The sequence below is a fragment of the Lepus europaeus genome, chromosome 18, assembly GCF_033115175.1.
Source record: "Lepus europaeus isolate LE1 chromosome 18, mLepTim1.pri, whole genome shotgun sequence".
Lineage (NCBI taxonomy): Eukaryota > Metazoa > Chordata > Mammalia > Lagomorpha > Leporidae > Lepus > Lepus europaeus.
Window position 1 is genome coordinate 17,995,835 of NC_084844.1, and position 18,916 is coordinate 18,014,750.

At 66.1% G+C, this 18,916-nt stretch overlaps 1 protein-coding gene across 2 annotated transcripts; it reads left to right on the forward strand.

The window, feature by feature from the left end:
• The first annotated feature begins 2,602 nt into the window (after nt 1–2,602).
• Nucleotides 2,603–18,351, forward strand: ADAM11 (ADAM metallopeptidase domain 11). Of its 2 annotated transcripts, XM_062215615.1 has the most exons (26): nt 2,603–2,669; nt 3,122–3,297; nt 9,961–10,037; nt 10,171–10,237; nt 11,392–11,477; nt 11,561–11,636; nt 11,962–12,028; nt 12,096–12,163; nt 12,489–12,563; nt 12,665–12,736; nt 12,873–13,039; nt 13,327–13,411; nt 13,524–13,614; nt 13,750–13,801; nt 14,135–14,234; nt 14,319–14,390; nt 14,504–14,596; nt 14,770–14,850; nt 15,358–15,408; nt 15,496–15,559; nt 15,725–15,824; nt 15,975–16,094; nt 16,190–16,358; nt 16,447–16,561; nt 16,643–16,733; nt 18,043–18,351. In XM_062215615.1, the coding sequence occupies exons 1-26, from the start codon at nt 2,603–2,605 to the stop codon at nt 18,089–18,091; spliced, it is 2,331 nt and encodes a 776-aa protein (XP_062071599.1). In that variant the 3' UTR covers nt 18,092–18,351. The 2 variants fall into 2 exon arrangements, with proteins under 2 accessions (XP_062071599.1, XP_062071600.1); XM_062215616.1 differs by lacking the exons at nt 2,603–2,669; nt 3,122–3,297; nt 9,961–10,037; ... (1 more) ...; nt 11,392–11,477; nt 11,561–11,636 and having other exon boundaries at nt 12,015–12,028; nt 12,096–12,159.
• Nucleotides 18,352–18,916: the final 565 nt, after the last annotated feature.

The following is an 18,916-nucleotide window of genomic DNA, read 5'->3' on the forward strand; positions in this document are numbered from 1 at the left end:
GGGCGCAGCGGGCTGAGCCTTCACTCGCCACACCCGCGCCTCCTGTCTGAGTGCAGTTCCCAGTCCCAGCTGTTCCGCTTCCAGTCCAGCTGGCCCCTGCTAATGCGCCTGGGAAAGCATGGAAGACAGTCCCAGTGCTTGGGCCCCTGCACCCACTTGAGACCAGGAAGAAGCTTCTGGCTCTTGGCTTTGACCTGGCCCATCCCCAGCCATTGTGGCCATTTGGGAAGTGAACCAGTGGATGGAAAGAAAAAGCAGAAAGTGTGGCCCAGGGCTGGCTGGCATCAGAGGGCGCAGGAGGAGCCTCCTGTCCAAATTCGGTGACACTTCCCCTGGGCCCAGCCCTGTGGCTGATGAACGTGCTGGGCCCAAAAAGGGACCTTGAGACTGGGTGAGGGCCTCAGGCCCCTCCCAGCATGGGAGACTCAGCCACGCTGGCTCCCCCACCAGCAGCACTTGGAGAGGAGAGGCATGTTCAAAGGCACAGGCCCCCAGGGTGCAGCGTGGGACCTGGGAGGCCTTCCTGGGCCACCGTGGAGCTTCCGGCTGGACGGCAGGAAGGGCTGCATGGGCCAGGAGGCTCAGGGAGTGTTGGAGGGGGACCACAGCCACGGACCCCCCACCCTGCCATGGGACCACACAGCCCCCTCAGCAAGGGGGACCCAAGAGCAGCCACAGCCTCAAGCTAGGGATCCCTGGCCAGGGAGGCACAAGCCTGCTGCTAAGGGGGTGTGGCCCTGCCTCAGGACGGAAGGGGTGATGAGAACAGAAGGCCGGGACCGAAGGAGCACAGGGTCGGGGTCCTGGAGCCACACGATGGCGCCCCGCACTGGCAGCAGCCCAGGGGCCACAGGAGGAGGCCCCGTGCAGGCTGGGAAGACCTCGACAGGGCGCCCCGAAGCAGGCCACAGGTGGCAGGCGTGTGCCTCCGCTGAGGAGCGGGCACCGCGGGTCAGGCTCACCGTGTGATCTTGGCCGTGTTGGGGACCCAGACTGTGCCAGCCCCAGGGCCTCCGCTGGAACCGCCTAGCCACATGTGATCAGAGGCGGAGTCAGAGAACCCCCTCCTGGGTTGGGGGGGGAAGCTGCCTGCTCACTGCACCGCCCTGGGACAGGGGGAGCAGGACGATGCCACCCTGGTGGCGGGGGTGTCGAGTGGGCCTGGGCCTGGTGGCGGGTGGAGGTGGGAGCGCGGCCTGGGTTGTGGGCTGTGCTCTCACCCAGCAGCTGTGCGACTTCAGGTCACTCACATGGCCCCTTGTGGCCTCAGTGTCTCCATCTGTAAAACAGCACAGTTTCTCCCTCCTGGGTCATTGTGAGCTTCCAGGGAGTCCCACCCAGTCGGCTCCCACCCCCGGGAGCCCCTGGAGGAGCTGTCTCCAGGGGAAGGAAGCTCTGAACCCCTGCCCAGCATCTGGGTCTGCAGAGGCAGGTGGCTGGGGGGTGGGGGATCACCTCACTCCCAGCACTGATGTCACTGCCTCCCGGAAAATCGCCTTCTCACTTCTCCTGGGCCTAAAATAGCGCTGGGCTGGGGGGAGGCCACCCCTGCCCGTCCCACTGAGGACCCAGGAGAGGGTTCCCTGCCTCTACCTCTGCTCTCCAGGAGCCTATGGCCGCCAGCGTGGGGGCCAGGACGCTCTGGCCTTGGAAGAAGGTCAGGGCCTTGCCAGTTGCCCACCTACCCATCCCCTACTGCACCCCCCATCTCAGGTCCCTGCTCTCTGGGACCCTCTGCCTGGGGGCCCAGGAGCAGGATTGACGGGCACAGCTGAAGGGGTAGGGGGCTTCTGCAGGCTGGGGGCTCCAGAGGCGGCTTCTGCCCCTCCCCCCAAAGACTTAGACTAGCAAGGGAGAGGCAGAAATGGGGCCCTGGGGTGCTACTTCACCTTTCATCCCCGGGCGGGGGGGGAAGAGCTAGGCTGCCCAGGTGAGGGGTTCAGGGGCCGGGAGGAAGTGGTTCAGGTGGCCGCCCCCTGCAGGCAGGGCGTCCTGCAGGGTGGGGCGTGCGAGGACCTGCTGGGCCTCTGTCCCCTTCCCGGCTCCATAGCCTTCGGCCAGCCAGGGCACCTAGGGCTGGGTGTGGACAGCCCCCTCCTGGGCGCCACGATGCCGGAGGGACACACCGGGCCCAGGCGCCGCACCCTGCACTGGTCCCCACAGGCAGGCCGAGGCTGGGTCAAGCCTGGGGGTCTCCATACTCTGCTGCCTCCCGGTGCAGATCACCAGAGATGAGGGGTGCGCCGGGCCGTGCACCTGCTCCGGGGGCCCGGGCAGGCGCGAGCAAGGGGGCCCCCCGGGGCGGCGCCTCTTTTGTCCTCCCGTCGCGGCGGCCGCCCTGCGGGGCTGGGGGGGCCCGCGGGCCCGGGGGCGGGGGGCGGGGGCGGGCCCTGGGCTCACGTGCTCGGCGCTCCGCTCTTAACCCGGCCCCGCCGCCCCGCGGGATGGCCGCGGCCCGAGCGCGCTGAGCCCGCCGCCCGCCCCGCCGCCCCCGGCCCGGCCGCGGCGCCCCCGCCCCGGCACAGCAGCCGGCGCCTCCCCGCCCCCGGCCTCCGCCCGCCGCGCCGCCCGCCCGCAGCCGCAGCCGGGGGATGAGCGAGCCATGAGGCGGCTGCGGCGCTGGGCGTTCGCGGCGCTGCCGCTGCTGCTACCGCTGCTCCCCGCGCCCGGTGAGTGCCCCCCGCGGCCCGGTCCGGCCCGGCGCCCCTCCCCGCCCCCGCCCCGGGTTGCGGCGCCTCTGCTGCAGTCGCGTTTGCCCGCAGTGCCCCCGGGGTGGCAGGCGGTCCCGGGCGCGGGGTGGGGGGAGCGCGAGCGGAGGGAAGGTGCGGCCACCCACCTGTCCCCATCTGGCCGTCCCGCCGCGGCCGTCCCCTGTCCCCTGCCTCCGCCAGCCTCTCTGCGGGTCTCTGCTGGCTGGGCGGGGGGGGGGGGGCAGTCGTGACCGCCGGGTAGGAGGAAGCTCCGACCCCTTCCCGCGAGGCTCCCCCTCCGCGGGGCAGCCAGATCCTCCCACCTGGCTCCAGCAGGGGCTGCAAGGGCCACGCTGGGGTGGGGGCTGGCTGGCCCCGCGCCCCTGCCCTGCGGTGGGCATCTGTTCGCTGCCATAGCCTTGTCTCCTCAGGTCTTGGGGTCCGGGGTCCTGCCGGAGCGCTGCGCTGGGGGGTCTCACCCCAGGTAGGAGGCCCAGAAGCCCCTGAGGTCACAGAGCCCAGCCGCCTGGTGGGCCAGAGCTCTGGGGGAGAGATTCGGAAGCAGCAGCTGGACACCAGGGTCCGCCAGGAGCCGCCCGGGGGCCCGGTGAGTGGGGCTGGGTGGTGAGGCCAAGGGCAGATTTCCTGGCTGTCCGATGGGCTGCCAAGTGGGTGCTGAGGCCGCTGGTGGTGGGGGCACTGGCTGCCCTGCTCCAGGCCCTCTCCCCGCCCCCCATGGCGGGAGCTCAGCACTCAGGGACCCTGGGATGACAAGGTTGTAGTCCCGCTTTGGGACGCTGCCTCCTGCCAAAGTTAGTGATTCCATTTAAAGGGGGCATGGGCAGGGCAGTGGAGGGCAGGGGCTGGGGCTCCCAGGTTCAGGCCAAAGCCACCCTCAGTGGGCTTTCCTGAAACAGCTCAGTGCTCACGCCTGCCTCAGTTTCCCACAGTGCACTGACAGCCAGGCCTTGGAAAGCGGTTTGAGGCTCACCCACAAATGTCACCTCTAACCACCCCAGTCCCTTTCAACTGCTGGGCCCCTCCTGCTCCCAGAGGAAAGTGAGGAATGAAGGAGATTAATTGCAATTAATAATTAATTAATATCATGTGAATAATAATCACCCAGATGGAATATTCATTCAGCACGCCTTGGCTCTCCAGGAGCTGGAAGCTGAAAGTTCGCCAGGCCAACGGGGCAGCCGAGGGCTGGGCGGCGGAGGCCTGGCAGGAGGGGAGGCGTCGGAGAGGAGGGTGCCGCTCAAGCTGGGGAGTTCTGGCAGCTGGGAGTGGTGGGAGTCGAGGGAGGAAGGAGGGAAACGGAGGCTAACGTTACAGACATCTGTCGGACTGGCAGCCCTGCCTGACGCTCCTGGTTAAAAGCCCTTAAGGGGGAGGGGGATGCGGGGTGGCGCAGGGGGCCGGGAACCCGGAGATGGAAGGGAGCATGCATAATAGATGGCCCATCACTCTGGGAGGGGAGGGGGCCGGAGGGTTAATGGCAGCCTGGGGGTGGGGTGGAAGCCAGCTCCTGCGCCTGCCCAGGGAGCAGGGATGGTCCCAGAGCCAAGGCTGCCATTTGGCACCTGGCGCGGCTGCCTGTGACCTGTGCCTCGCAGGCTGCCTTGGCGGGTGTCCCTGACCCTGCCTGATCCTGGGGCCCTGGCTCCTGCTTTACAAGATGTGCAGGTGGGGGGAGGGGGTGCCACCATGGGGTCTGGGCAGGTGGGGGGAGGAGGTGCCACCATGGGGTCGGGGCAGGTGGAGGGAGAGGGGTGCCACCATGGGGTCAGGGGCAGGTGGAGGGAGAGGGGTGCCACCATGGGGTCTGGGAAGGTGGGGGGAAAGGGGTGCCACCATGGGGTCGGGGGCAGGTGGGGGGAGGGGGGTGCCACCATGGGGTCAGGGGCAGGTGGGGGGAGGGGGGTGCCACCATGGGGTCGGGGGCAGGTGGGGGAGAGGGGTGCCACCATGGGGTCGGGGGCAGGTGGAGGGAGAGGGGTGCCACCATGGGGTCAGGGGCAGGTGGAGGGAGAGGGGTGCCACCATGGGGTCAGGGGCAGGTGGAGGGAGAGGGGTGCCACCATGGGGTCTGGGCAGGTGGGGGGAGAGGGGTACCAACATGGGGTTGGGGCAGGGGCAGAGGCAAGGGAGAACACGGGGCCAGGCAGAGCTGGCAGGTGGGGGGCTCCCGTGGGGGGCTTGCTCCTCCAGCCTCGTCCTTTCTGAAGAGAGGGTGGAGTATAGCAGCCGGGGGGAGGAAGTACCTTGGCTGGGTGGCAAGATTGGGGTGGGCTGCGGGTCCTGGGTGCTGTCCTGCTGGCTGGGGGGGGGGGGGCGCAGCAAGTGCGCCTGCGCGGAGAGCTGCAGCAGGCAGCCTGTGGACCTGCGGGACAGCGGGCAGCTCCAGGGGGGGTCCCTCAGGGTTGAAACTTCGCAGAAACCTCACAGAAGCCTCCCCAGGGATCTTGCTCAGGGCCCTCCCAGACCTGGGCCTCGGTTTCCCCCAGGTGGAGGCTGTGCCCCAGTGGTAAGGAGGGGGCCGAGCCTGTGGACCTCTCTGGGCCCGGCGTTGTGCTGAGCTACATGCACGTGTCAGCTCTTGACTCACGGCTCCGCCAGGCCGGCGACGCTGCCCATTGTGCAGAGGAGCCAAGCGAGCCCCGGGAAGTTATGCCCAGAGTAAATTAGACCTTCAGCAGTGCAGTCACAGCGCCGCCTCCAAGGGGCCTTTCCCCAAGCCCTCCCAGGGCAAGGACGCGACCACAGGAGCCCGGCGGGAGACATCTCTGGCTGGGAGGGCCCCAGCAGACCCCGCTCTCCCGCTTGGCACTGCTTGGGTCTTGTCCTCGGTTACTGTGCTGGTTTAGAACTTGGGGTGGAGCAGGTGTTGGAGCAGGAGCTTCCCCCCGGTGAGATGGGGGGCGGGGAGGCACATGCTGGCTGGCAGGGCCGGGGGTGTCCCCTGCTCCGGCTTTGGGCTGCTCATTTCACCCTGAGCCCCAAAACCAGGGCGGTGGAAGCTCGGGTCTCGGGAGAGCTGACTGGCTTGGCTGGGGCTGTGGGGGGGAGGAAGGTGACCAGGAAGGAACTGGGAGCCAGAGAAGTGACAAGGCACCGGTCCCTCTTCCACCTCCCCTGGCCTTGATTTATTTTGTCCTCTTCCCAACACCAGGAGCTGGGGCTGTTGTTATTCCCACCCCAGAGATGGGGGGGGGGGGGAGGCAGGCACGGAGAGGGGAAGCAGCTACCCCGGGTCAGGGTCAAGACTGACACCCAGAGCAGCAGCCACGGGGGACCCGGTGCCCTCGCTCTGCCACTGCTCTCAGCACCTCACTTCTGTCCAGTGTGGAAGCAGTGTGGATGCGCCGAGGCCTGGAGGAGGGGGGAGCTTTAGGAGGCGTAGAATCTGATGGCCACAGGGAGCCTGCAGCTGATGGGTGAGACCAGAGGACAAGCAGGGCCCCTGTACAGTTGAGCTGGTTGTTCACTGCACAAGGGCGCCTGGGCAGGAGGAGAGTCCACTGGGTATGAGCCATGGGCCCTTGATGCTGCCTCTGAGGGTTCGCCTTTTTCTAGCCTCGCAAAGCTGTGAGTGCATTTTGTTGGTCCCGAGCAAGCCAGACCCTCTGGGAACCAAGGTGAACAGGGCTGGGGGCGAGAGGGCCCAGGCTCGCCTGAGCCACCTTGGGGAAGGGGCCACGGTGGCTGGATGGAAGCCTTGAGGGCGCTGCCCAGACGGGCAGTTATGGGAGGGGCCGCCTGCAGCCTCTGGGTCTGTTTTCTTGCAGTGGGGGTGGGGGAGGCAGTCGAGGAGGGCTCAGTGCCCTGCCCCCGAGACATGGCAGGGGTGGGCAGGGTGCCCGGTATGCCCTAGAGCCAAGGCCGTGCTGGGGTCTGTGCGAAGTCATGGCCCCCGCGCCACTTTCTCTTTGGAAAGGATCAGGGCCCAGGAGGTTCCTGGGAGGAGCTGTCCAGCTTCCCCAGTGTCCCTGCATCGGGGAGGCCGCCAGGCACCTACGCCACCCTGCGGCGGGGGGTTACTTGTGGGGTTTCTGTGGGGCTCAGGGTAGGAGCTAGCTAGGCAGGGTCCTGGGCCAAGTCTTCCCTGGCCAGACACTGGCCTGGGGGCTTGGCCTCGCCCTAACGCCCCTCCTGGCTGGCAGGAGGGGCCCAGATGCCCAGCATCTGGCCTCAGAGGGACCGATGACCCTGTAAGGAGGTGACTCTGTCCTCAAAAATGTAGGTCAAATCCCATCAGAGGAAATGTGTCCACCTGTTCTCGCTGCTGGGCCTCCATGGCCCTGCCGATTCATAGAGCATTCATGGGGGCCACGGGGGAGTCAGCTGGTGGGTGGGTGGGTGTCTCCCAGCCCCACACCCTCCCAGGTGGGACACCTGCCTCTCTGGCTCCTCCCCTATCTGCCACCTCCCTGGCCAGGAGGTGGTGTCTCTGGGAGGGTCGGTGGGGGGCGGGGGATTTCAGAAAGATGTCCTTGGGTGAGACCCCTCACCCAGGTGGGGCACACAGAGCAGGTCCCTGTCACAGGAAGTGACCGGGGTTTTTTTATCCAGGTCCTCCAGGCGCTGCTGCCTCCCCTCCTCATTTGTGCCTCTTACTGCTGGCACTTCTGATAACATCAACGGGGAAACTGAGGCCGAGCATGTGCCGCCCCTGCGCAAGGCTGGCGGCCACCCTTGGAGGGGTTGTGTCGGGGAGACTGTATATGTCAGGATCGCATTTGATGGCGCCGGGGAGTGAGCCATTCCCCACGCGGGCTGGCAGGTGCAGGCGGGGCAAGGTGGAAGTGTGGCTGGGGGTTGTGGGGTGCAGTGATCTGCATGCTGGAGTTCCTGGAGCACCCGGGAATGCCAAGATCGTTAGTCTCCCCCGCCCCCAACGCTGTGATTCTGCAGGCCCAGGGCAGAGCCTGGGCATCTGTATTTGTGATCCTAGACTGCAGCAGAACCTTGGCCTCCTCTCTTGCCTGCATGTGGTCGGGTGTGATACGGGGTACAGAGAGGGTGAAACCCCGTCCCCCTAAACAGGCACCCAGGAGTGTGCAAGCCTTGGGGATGGCGGGCAGTCTCCCCGCCAGGCAGGTGGCTGCACATCACGGCAGACATAACCCCAGTCTGAGGGTGAGACCTGGCCTTGAACCTCCTGAGCCAAGTTCCTGGGCCAGCCACCTCTAAGTCTCTGAGCCTTGGCCTGGGGCCCGTTGGCCTGAGCAGGTTGAGCTCCAGCGAACTGGAGCACGTGGGCCCAGTGGCCAGGAAGCAAGGGCAAGTGCAGGGCACAGGGTCACAGCCTGGCCATCCTGAGCTGGGCTCAGAGGCAAGGGTGGTTGAGGAATTGGCGTGACTTCAAGACCAGCACTATGGACCCCTCGGGAGCGAGGGATGCTGGGATGAGGTCAGGGCCAAGGCAGGGGCAGGCAAGAAGAGTAGCCTGGCTTGGAATCCAGTGGAAAGCGTGGCTGAAGGGCTTGGGACTGTCGTGCCCCCTCCATGGGCAGCTGGGACGCAGATCCAGGGATGACGGTGGCCTTGCGCTGGCTCTTCTGTCTGACAGGGGACAGAGCTGTGTCCCACCACGGGTGTGGCGCTCTGGCTGAGGCCTCGGCAGGCTTCAGGGGACACTGCTGCCCCACCAGCCTGGCCTGCACGGGGAGGGGAGGCAGGTGGGTCGGCCTGCTCACTTCCTGAGCACGGGAGTCTGCAGTGCCCCCGGGAGTCCCCCTGGCGCAGGATGAGTGCCCAGCCTCCCAGCCTGGCACCCGGCCACATCTCCAAGAATCAGAGAGGTTGCTGGGTCATCGCCGAGGCTATACCGCGTGAGAGAGTGGGATCAGGGCCGCCAGGGTTGGGGCTGGGCTCGGGGCTTGTCACTGGACAGCAGGAGCACGAGCAGTCCTGGGGTGGGGGCAGAGGTGGTTCAGGTAGGGGTCGAGGGCGGAGACAGAGTTGGTGCCAGTTCAGGAAGGGAGACAGGACAGGAATGGTCGGTGTGTGTGGGGTGGGGTCAGAGCCAGCCCAGGCCCGGGGGAGGGGTGAGCAGAGAGGGTCCAGGCCCGGGGAGAAGCAGCAGGGGCTCCTTGGCCTTGGCTTCCTCTCTGCGGTCTGCTCGATTCTCTGGGGGCTCCGGACGGAGCTGAGGGCCTTGGCCAGCGTGGGATGGGGCAAGTCGGTGCCTCCTCCGGCCACCGCCCCACCTTGCCCCTCCCCTAGGCCTCCCATGGACACTGCGCCCACACCCATCTTACCTCCTCCTCTTTGGGGTGAGAAAGGCTTTGACAACAGGTTCCCTAGGTTCGAATCCCAGCACCACCATTTCTTAGCCGTGTGACCTTGGCAGATGAGTTGGTCTCTGTGTGCCTCAGTTTCCTGACCTGTCAGATGGGAATAGCAGTAGCTCCGATCCTGCAGGGTCGATGATAGGACTTGCCGTGATAAGACAGCGCCGGGTACACATTGCCTAGTGAATCAGTCACGGTGAAGTGGCCGAGGAGGAAGCCCACCAGGCAAGGGCTGTGCAGGAGCCCCCTCCCTCCCTGCTCCCCCCACCAGCGAAAGCCAGGCAGGGGACAGCCCCCAGCCCCCACTGCAGACAGGCTTCATCTGGGTGTCTGGGCTCGGTCTTCAGTGGACTGGGGAGGGGGGATGGGTGGGAAGAAACTTCCAGGTCTTTTCTAGGAGCTGAAGCCACCCTCCCCCAGACTCTCCTGTCCTTCCTGTCAGGGGCGGCGCTATGTCTCCCCCCTCCACACCATAGCGTGCCCCCAGGCCTGGGAGGGCAGCCATGGGGGGGGGGGGGCTGGTACATTGCCATGGCAACCTGGAGCCTCCTGGCCCCTACGCATGGGCCCCTCTGAAAAATTTATCAGGAAAACTTCCGTGTTTAAAAATTAACCACGGGTTGAAATATTAAAGATGAGCCACTTTGGGCACGATGGAGGGCAATGGATTTGGGGGTGGATAAGCCAAGTCCGCTCCCCCAGCAAGATGGCAGCCGGGGTCCTGCGGCCTGGCCATCCACTCCGGGCACAGGCCAGGCGTCCTCCGGACATGGAGCCCTGCGCACCACGTCCCGTTTGCGCCTGGACTAGGGCCTCCCCGCCTCCAAGACGCTTCCGGGCAGGCTGGGCTCCGTCCCTGCTGCCCCGGGAGAGGGCCAAGCCCCTGGCCCCGGTGAGGCCTCGGCTGCGGCGCTGGGCGTCTCTGTCCTGGGTCCTCTGCCCTGGCCCAGCTGACCCCTGTGCCCTCTCCCCAGCCTGTCCATCTCGCCCAGGTGAGTTTTGTCATCCCGGCCTTCAACTCAAACTTCACGCTGGACCTGGAGCTGAACCAGTGAGTGCGGCCTCGAGCCAGAGCGGAAGGGGGGCGGGGGTGGGAGGACCTGCCCCCCCCCAGCTGGTGCAGGGCTCAAGCCTGCCGTGGCCTCACCAGCGATCCCTCCTTCCTCCTGCCCTCCCCGTTCCAGTCACCTCCTCTCCTCGCAATACGTGGAGCGCCACTTCAGCCGGGAGGGGACCGCGCAGCGCAGCACGGTGAGCGGCTGTGGGAGGGGTGGGGGGCTGGTGGGGGTGGGCCCTGGGCTCTGCTCCGGATGGGCCTGGCTCTCCTCTCCCGGCTTTGGAGTCTCTGATGGTTGGGGGTGAGCAGGTTGCACAATGGTGGTGGGGTCTGGCTCCCAGCCCACCGGCCTGGCAGGGAGGCACAGGGGACCCCCACTGCTGCCTGTCAGCCATGGCAGGGGAACCACCCCCCACCCAGCTGAGGAGCTGCCCCCTCTTGCTCCCTGCCAAGAGTCTGGGAATTCCCAGCTGCCGGGACACCAGGGTCCCAGCCCTGGAGGCCCTGTAGACTGAAGGAAGATGAATGGGGATCTATAAATAGCCTGCCCCCCCAAGCCTGTTCAGGAACTGGAGCACAAGTAATTCTGCAGGAGGCAGTGTTGGGGGAGGGGGTGCTGCCGGGCCCCCCCTCTGCGACCCATGGGCCTGGCCAGGAGCTGCCTGCGGCTGGGACTTCCTCGGCCACACAGGCAGGGTGTGAGGCGCTATGTTCGGTGGGGCGTGCGTCCACACCAGCCATGGGCTAAATGCGGTGACAGTCGCCGTGGGAGCAGGTGCCCTGCAGATGCCTGCATTCCCAAGGCCTCTGCCATCCTCCACCAGCCCCAGCAGGTGGCTGAAAACCACAGCTGAGGTCCCACTTTGTCTTCAGGAGAATTTTTAAAAATTCATTTGAAAGAAAAGGACAGAGACCTCCTGTCTGCTGCCCACAACACAGTGGCCAAGGCTGGGCCAGGGTGCAGCCAGGAGCCGGGAGCTCCATCTGGGTCTCTCACATGGCTGGCAGGGAGCCAGCTGCTTGGGCCATCACCTGAAGCCTCCTAGCGCAAGCAGTAGCGGGAAGCTGGACCTGGGAGCTGAGCTGGGACTTGAACCCAGGCACTCCCGTGGGTGGTGTGGGTCTCTTAATGGCTGCACAAAGCCCACCCTCGTCTTGGTTTTGTAGATGAGGTGAAGGAGGCCCAGAGAGAGCTAGCAACTTGTCCAGGGGGGCACAGGCCATTAGGAACTCCACCCACGTAGAACAAGGTTCGAGTTCCAGGGGTTCCTGGGACTGTGGCCACGGGCACCTGCAGCCTCTGAGCCAGGGCTGGGGGCCCGTCCAGTTCACCGTTCTGCTCTGCCAGGGCGCTGGAGACCACTGCTACTACCAGGGGAAGCTCCGGGGGAACCCCCACTCCTTCGCTGCCCTGTCTACCTGCCAGGGGCTGCAGTGAGTATGGGGAGGGCTGGGCGGCAGGGGCAGCGTCTGGCCCCGGCCGGGGGCAGCGGGGACGTGAGCCTCTCTCTGCACAGTGGGGTCTTCTCTGACGGGAACCTGACCTACATCGTGGAGCCCCAGGAGACGGCTGGGCCTTGGGGAGCCTCCCAGGTGAGCCCTGCACAGCTCCTCGCTGTCCCTTCTCATGGTCACTGCCACCGCCTCCCCCTCCTCCCTCAGTAACCTCAGCCACCCTGCCCTCCTCTGTGACCCCAGCTCCAATGTCCCCTCTGTCCCCCAAGTGACCTCTCACTGGGCTCCAGTGTCCTTTGCCCCTGTCTCTCGGGGCGCCCCCAGGGCTTGACCCCGGAATCTGAGTGTCCGGGAGATGAGATCTGACATGAAAGCTCTGGCCACTTCTGGGTCACCGGGTGGGGGAGCTGGCGATGTCCCCCCACAGGAGGGCCCCCCAAGAATTAACTCCCCCTCGTTGCAGGGACCCCTCCCCCACCTCATTTACCGGACCCCTCTCCTCCCAGCCCCCCTCGGATGCAGGGGACCAGGTAAGGGAGGGAGAGTGGGGCTGGGGCGGGGGCCTGCTGTGCCGCCCTCACCTGCCCTGCCCCACAGGTTGCCTGTTTGCTGCTCCTGTCCACTCTGCTCCCCCAAACCGGCCGAGGCTGAGAAGGAAAAGGCAGGTACGGGGCCCGCATAGACCTCGGGCTGCAGAGACCTGGAGGGCCAGAGCAGGAGGACCCCGCACCCATGGCTGGGCAGAGGAGACAGAGCAGTGGGCCTGGGTGCCGGGAACTGCCTCTGGGGGGAGCCCCCCCCCATGCCTTCCCCTAACCCTGGCGTCTTGCCCTGGGCAAGCTGAGGCTGCCTGCCCTTCCGGGCTGGGGAGGGAGGGAGCCGTCCTCCCTGGGGGCGGGCACTGTCCTTGGCTGGCGTCTGGAGCCCCTGCCCCGCCGCAGGAGGCCAGGCACGGAGGGGACTGATTCCAAGCGCCCACCCGCTCCCCAGGTCCGCCGGGGCCACCCCACGGTGCACAGCGAGACCAAGTACGTGGAGCTGATTGTCATCAATGACCACCAGCTGGTCAGTTCCCAGGCCAGATGGGGACAGTGGGGACGGGGGAGAAGTGGGGACGCGGCTGGGGGGGCCAGGAAGAGCCTCATCCTGCACCCCCGCCCTCCCAGTTCGAGCAGATGCGGCAGTCGGTGGTCCTCACCAGCAACTTCGCCAAGTCCGTGGTGAACCTGGCAGACGTGGTGAGAGCCCCATCCCCCCCACAAAGCAGGGAGGGGCACTGTCAGCCCCTGACCCCGGCTCCCTGGAGGGACAGCCCTGTGCGCCCACACCCACTCCCACCCTCCAGCCACGCCATCTTCTCCCCCCTGGGCCCAGATGTACAAGGAGCAGCTCAACACTCGCATTGTGCTGGTCGCCATGGAAACGTGGGCCGATGGGGACAAGATCCAGGTGCAGGACGACCTCCTGGAGACCCTGGCCCGGCTCATGGTCTACCGGCGGGAGGGTCTGCCGGAGCCGAGTGACGCCACCCACCTGTTCTCGTGAGTCCCCGTGCCACGGCCACACTTGCCTGCCCCGGGCCACCTTCCCTCCGCCTCCGCCTCCGCCTCAGTGCCGGTGGTCTCAGCCCCTCCCCCTCCTCCCGCACTGTCCCAGCGCCCCTTCCTCAGGGGCCCAATGCCTGGGACAGGAAAGTGTCTCCTACAAGGGCCTGCAGCCAGAGAGCACCTAAGAGGGCTCCCAAGGAGAGCCAAGGCCACCTGGGCTGGACGCTTGGGAGCCAGCAGGGCTGGGGGCGGGGCTCCCCTCACAGCGCTGTCCCTTCTAGGGGCAGGACTTTCCACAGCACCAGCAGCGGAGCGGCCTACGTGGGCGGCATCTGCTCCCTGTCCAGGGGTGGGGGTGTGAATGAGGTGAGCAGCTCAGGGGCCCCGCTGGGCCTGGGTCTGGGGTGCCGGGCTTCAGGGGCAGGAAGCTCCTGTTAAGAGGAGGTAGACATCTCTGTGTCCCACCTTCCCTCCCCAGTATGGCAACATGGGAGCCATGGCTGTGACCCTGGCCCAGACGCTGGGGCAGAACCTGGGCATGATGTGGAACAAACACAGGAGTTCAGCAGGTGTCAACTTTCGGGAGCCCCCCCCCCCCCCGCACAACCCGCCCAGACGCCTCCAGGGCAGAGGGTGTGAAGAGGGTGTGAGTGGGAAGGGGGTGGTCCTGGACCCTCCCTCATAGCCACCTGGCTCACTCCCAGGGGACTGCAAGTGTCCGGACATCTGGCTGGGCTGCATCATGGAGGACACTGGGTGAGTTCCTGGGGACACACTATGAAAGGGTCTTGGGCCGGGGGAGTCCGAGATGGAGCCGTACTGGGGCCATTCCGGATCCGAGCGGCCCCGTGGTCTGCAAACACCACTCGGCCCGACTGCAGTGCGCAAGGTCGCCGCTGGGTGTCGCCCACGCCTCGCTGGGAAGCACCTTGCCGCCCGAGCGCTCCAGCACTGGGCAGCTGGGGGCGCGAGCGCCGCCCTCCGGCCACTTCGTGATGGGCAGGCGGGAGGACTGTCGCGCAGCCCCGGGGCAGCAGAGGGTGGGCTGGAGCAGAGACCCCGGCGGGACGGGCGCTGGCCTGTGCCCAGGTTCTACCTGCCCCGCAAGTTCTCGCGCTGCAGTATCGACGAGTACAACCAGTTCCTGCAGGAGGGCGGCGGGAGCTGCCTCTTCAACAAGCCCCTCAAGGTAGCAGCCCCGGGCGGGGGACGCGGGGAGGGGGCTGCCGCGGCCGGGTCCCCGCCAGACTCCCGACCCTCCGTCCCGGTCCAGCTCCTGGACCCCCCGGAGTGCGGAAACGGCTTCGTGGAGGCGGGGGAGGAGTGCGACTGCGGCTCGGTGCAGGTGAGCGGCCGGGGCGGGCCCCGGGTGGGGACCTGGCGTGGGCGCGGGGAAGGGCCCGAGTGGAGAGGACGCGGGCTCGTTCGCCTCCCTGCCCTGCCTCCCACATTCCTCAGGAGTGCAGCCGTGCCGGGGGCAACTGCTGCAAGAAGTGCACCTTGACTCACGACGCCATGTGCAGCGACGGGCTCTGCTGCCGCCGCTGCAAGGTGAGGCGGACCGCCGGGGGGCGGGGCGCGCCGCGGGGGCGGGGCCCGGCGCGAGGAACGCGCCAATGGGGGCGGGGGGCGGGGCCGGAGGGGCGGGGCCGAGGCGCTGGCGGCGGCGCCCGGCGGGGTGCGTCTCTAACCTACCTGAGCCCGGCCACGCCTCCTTCCCCTAGTACGAGCCGCGAGGCGTGTCCTGCCGGGAGGCCGTGAACGAATGCGACATCGCGGAGACCTGCACCGGGGACTCCAGCCAGGTCCGCGCGGCCCGGCGTCGGTCTGGCTCCGCCGGGCTGCCCCCCTCTCTCCGCGCTTCCGCTCGGTAGCGGGTGTGGCTCGCGGCTCCCGAGCTCAGCCTCCTCGTCCGGGAAAGGGGTCCTTCCTGGCTCCTGGCTTTGTTCCTTCAGTCATCACCCCGGTGTTTATAGTCTGGCGGGTATTCCCAGCGCCCGTGTGTGCCAGGGAGCTGAGTGGGTAATAATGTGCGTTAACATCTATTAAGTCCTAATTATGTGCTAGGCATTTAGGGCTCCAGCCCTGCGAGGTAAGTGCAGGGAACGAGGGAGGCTGGAGTAGCTATGGGAACTTGCAAACCCATGTAGCCTGGGCTCAGAGCCAGACGAACGCACTGTGAAGGGGCGTGAGACCCCCGCAGCCTAAGCCCGGACCTGGGGGTCTTTGGCACCCCTGCACTTCTCCCCCAGCACGGGCCCCTGCCCCTCAGCTCTCGGGCGGCCGTGCTCAGTTCCACCCTCTCCCTACAGTGTCCCCCTAACCTTCACAAGCTGGACGGTCACTTCTGCGACCATGAACAGGTACGACAGGGGGCTCCTCCCCCGGGCACCCAGCCCGTTCTCTTGCCCCCCTCTGACCCTTCAGCTTCTCTGTCCCTTGTCCCTCAGGGCCGCTGCTATGGAGGCCGCTGCAAAACCCGGGACAGGCAGTGCCAAGCCCTCTGGGGCCACGGTGAGTCTGGCTAGGGGTGGCTAAGGGGACTCTGGGGCACCCAGGAGAGAGGCTGGCAGGGCGGATTCGGGCTGAACGTGTGGCTCCCCTGGATCTGTGGAAGCCGGCCGGCAGGGGTCAGGCCCTGGGCCGGTAGGGCTGACGTCCTGCACCATCGTCCCGCAGCGGCTGCCGATCGCTTCTGCTACGAGAAGCTGAACGTGGAGGGGACGGAGCGTGGGAACTGTGGGCGCAAGGGGTCAGGCTGGGTCCAGTGCAACAAGCAGTGAGTAGCCAGGCCACTGCTGGGCCTCCCCAGCTCTGGCGTCCAGGGCGGCCCCGGGAGCAGCCCTGGGGGCAGGCAGGGGCAGAGAAGAGATTGGCTGGGGCAGAAGTTGTGCTTGGGGTGGCTCACTGTCTCCATGTGCCCCGACAGGGACGTGCTCTGTGGCTTCCTCCTCTGTGTCAACATCTCTGGAGCCCCTCGGCTGGGGGACCTGGGAGGTGACATCAGCAGTGTCACCTTCTACCACCAGGGCAAGGAGCTGGACTGCAGGTGTCGTTGGCTGGGACGTGGCTGGGGGAGGGGAGGCAGCAGGGATGCCGGGAGCTAAGGGGCAGGGGCTGAGACCAGCTATGCCGTCTCCCCAGGGGGGGCCACGTGCAGCTGGCCGATGGCTCAGACCTGAGCTACGTGGAGGACGGCACAGCCTGTGGACCCAACATGCTGTGCCTGGACCACCGATGCCTGCCGGCCTCTGCCTTCAACTTCAGCACCTGCCCCGGCAGCGGGGACCGCCGGATCTGCTCCCACCACGGGGTGGGTGCTTGGAGGCCCAGGGTGGTGGGAGAGGCTGACGAGAGGGGGCGGCCCCTGCTCATCCCGGCCGGTCCCTTCCCACCCCCAGGTCTGCAGCAATGAGGGGAAGTGCATTTGTCAGCCCGACTGGACAGGCAAAGACTGCAGCATCCACAACCCCCTGCCCACCTCCCCGCCCACCGGAGAGACAGAGAGATATAAGGGTGAGGCTGGCGCTGGCGGGGGGGGGGGGGGGGGCTGTGTCCTCATTCTCTACCTGAAAACTGAGTCCCGCCTCCTCCCAGGTCCCAGCGGCACCAACATCATCATTGGCTCCATCGCGGGGGCTGTCCTGGTCGCAGCCATCGTCCTGGGCGGCACGGGCTGGGGATTTAAGTAAGAGATTGGCACTCTTCTCGGGTCCCCTGGCATCCGTAGGGGGTCAGAACCCCAGCCTGTCGGAGCTGAGTGTTCCTGAGAGCTTAGCTGAGATGGAGCACATACATCATGGAGCCAAGCCAGCTGCAGGGCCTCTTGCTTTATTTTTTATTTTAAAAAAGATTTATTTATTTATTTGAGAGACAGAGTTACAGACAGAAAGAGGGAGAGAGCGAGGTCTTCCATCTGTTGGTTCACTCCCTAAAAGGCTACAATGGCTGGAGCTGGGCCGATCCAAAGTCAGGAGCCAGGAGCTTCCTCCAGGTCTCCCATGGGGGTGCAGGGGCCCAAGGACTTGGGCCATCTTCTACTGCTTTCCTAGGCCATAGCAGAGAGCTGGATCAGAAGTGGAGCAGCCAGGACTTGAACCGGCAGCCATGAGATCCCAGTGCTGTAGGCAGAGGCTCAACCTCTGGCCTCCCGGGTGTCTTGTTGCTCAACAGTTAGTTGCTCACATTTATTTATTTATTTATTTTTGACAGGCAGAGTGGACAGTGAGAGAGAGACAGAGAGAAAGGTCTTCCTTTTGCCATTGGTTCACCCTCCAGTGGCTGCTGCGGCTGGCACACCGCGCTGATCCGAAGCCAGGAGCCAGGCACTTATCCTGGTCTCCCATTTGGGTGCAGGGCCCAAGCACTTGGGCCATCCTCCACTGCATTCCTGGGCCACAGCAGAGAGCTGGCCTGGAAGAGGGGCAACCAGGACAGAATCCGGCGCCCCGACCGGGACTAGAACCCGGGGTGCTGGCGCCACAGGCAGAGGATTAGCCTAGTGAGCCATGGCACCAGCCTAGTTGCTCACATTTAAAAACCAGGGGATTTACACTGACAATCCTGATTTCTGGTTTCTCTTGAAAAATGGGAAGACTGGGTCCTGGAGCTTGAGTGTAGCTTGGCTGGCCAGGGTGGAATGTGCAGGGACTGCCCACGTCAGGTGTGTGTCCCCCTGTCCCTAGTCCCCGGCCAGCTCTCAGTGCTCCCTGGGCAGCTAAGTTTGAGCCCTTTGAGCTCACCCAACCCCCTCCACGTGCAAAGGAGGAACCTGAGGCCCAGAGTCACAGGGTGAATGAGTGGCAGAGCCAAGACGCAAACCCCGGGCCATTCTTGGCAGGTCCCCTGGCACTGCTCTCTGGCCTGGGCGTTAGTATCCAGGCGGGGGGATCCCAGCCCTTCTCTGGGAGCTGGAGGCCCTCCTTGAGAAGGCCAAGGTCAGACGGCTCCCTCCTCTCTCTCTCTCTCCCCACTTGCCTTCTCCTTGGCTCCTACAGAAACATCCGCCGAGGAAGGTATGACCCGACCCAGCAGGGGGCAGTGTGACGCCGGCCACGTCATCCCTCCCGCTGTCCTTGTCTCCATCTCATCGTCACCACCTTGCGTTCTGTGGATGGGGAGCTGGGCCGATTCCCCCAGCCCTGCTGTCAGAGTGTCCCGGCAAGGGGGGAGAGCAGCTCCGGGAAGACCTAGTCCTCTGCCCGCCCTTCCTCCTGCCCCCTCCTCTCTGCTGCTGCCCTTCCTCCGGCCAGGCGGACCCCGGAGGTGGGCCCCGCAGCCCCGTCCCGCCAGGGAGCCTCCCTCTGCGTCCCATCTGTTTTGTCTTCCATGTCACCGCTGTCTGACCCTCGCCAGAGCCCTCCCTGGCCAGCCTGTGACTTCCCACCTGGAGGGCTCTTCCCTTGGGCCCCGCCCCTCTCCCCTGATGCCCCCTCTCCATTCCAGGTCTGGAGGGGCCTAAGTGCCACCCCTCCCTCCAAGCCTGGCACCCGCCGTCTTGGCCTGAACCACGAGGCTGCCCCCACCAAGCCGCGGAGGGAAGCACCATGCAAATGTCTTCCAGCTCCCGCCCCTCACCTCCTGGCTCCACGGGGGCCCTGGGGGCTGTGGCCCTCTCTCGGCACCAGCAGGGTGCAGGGCCCCCTCCCCCTCATGCGGCTTTGGTCTTGCACCCCGACCCCCTCTGTGAATGTAGCTTCCATCCACACAGACTGCCGCAGCTCAGGTCGGGGTGCCAGCAGGGGCCTGGGGTGGCCCCACCTTAAATCCAGGCAGCTGGGACCAGGGTCAGAGCGCTCTGGGACCTGGGGGAAGGGGCTGACCTACACATTTTTAAAAAACTGAATCTTAACTGATGAATGTAAGCCTGAG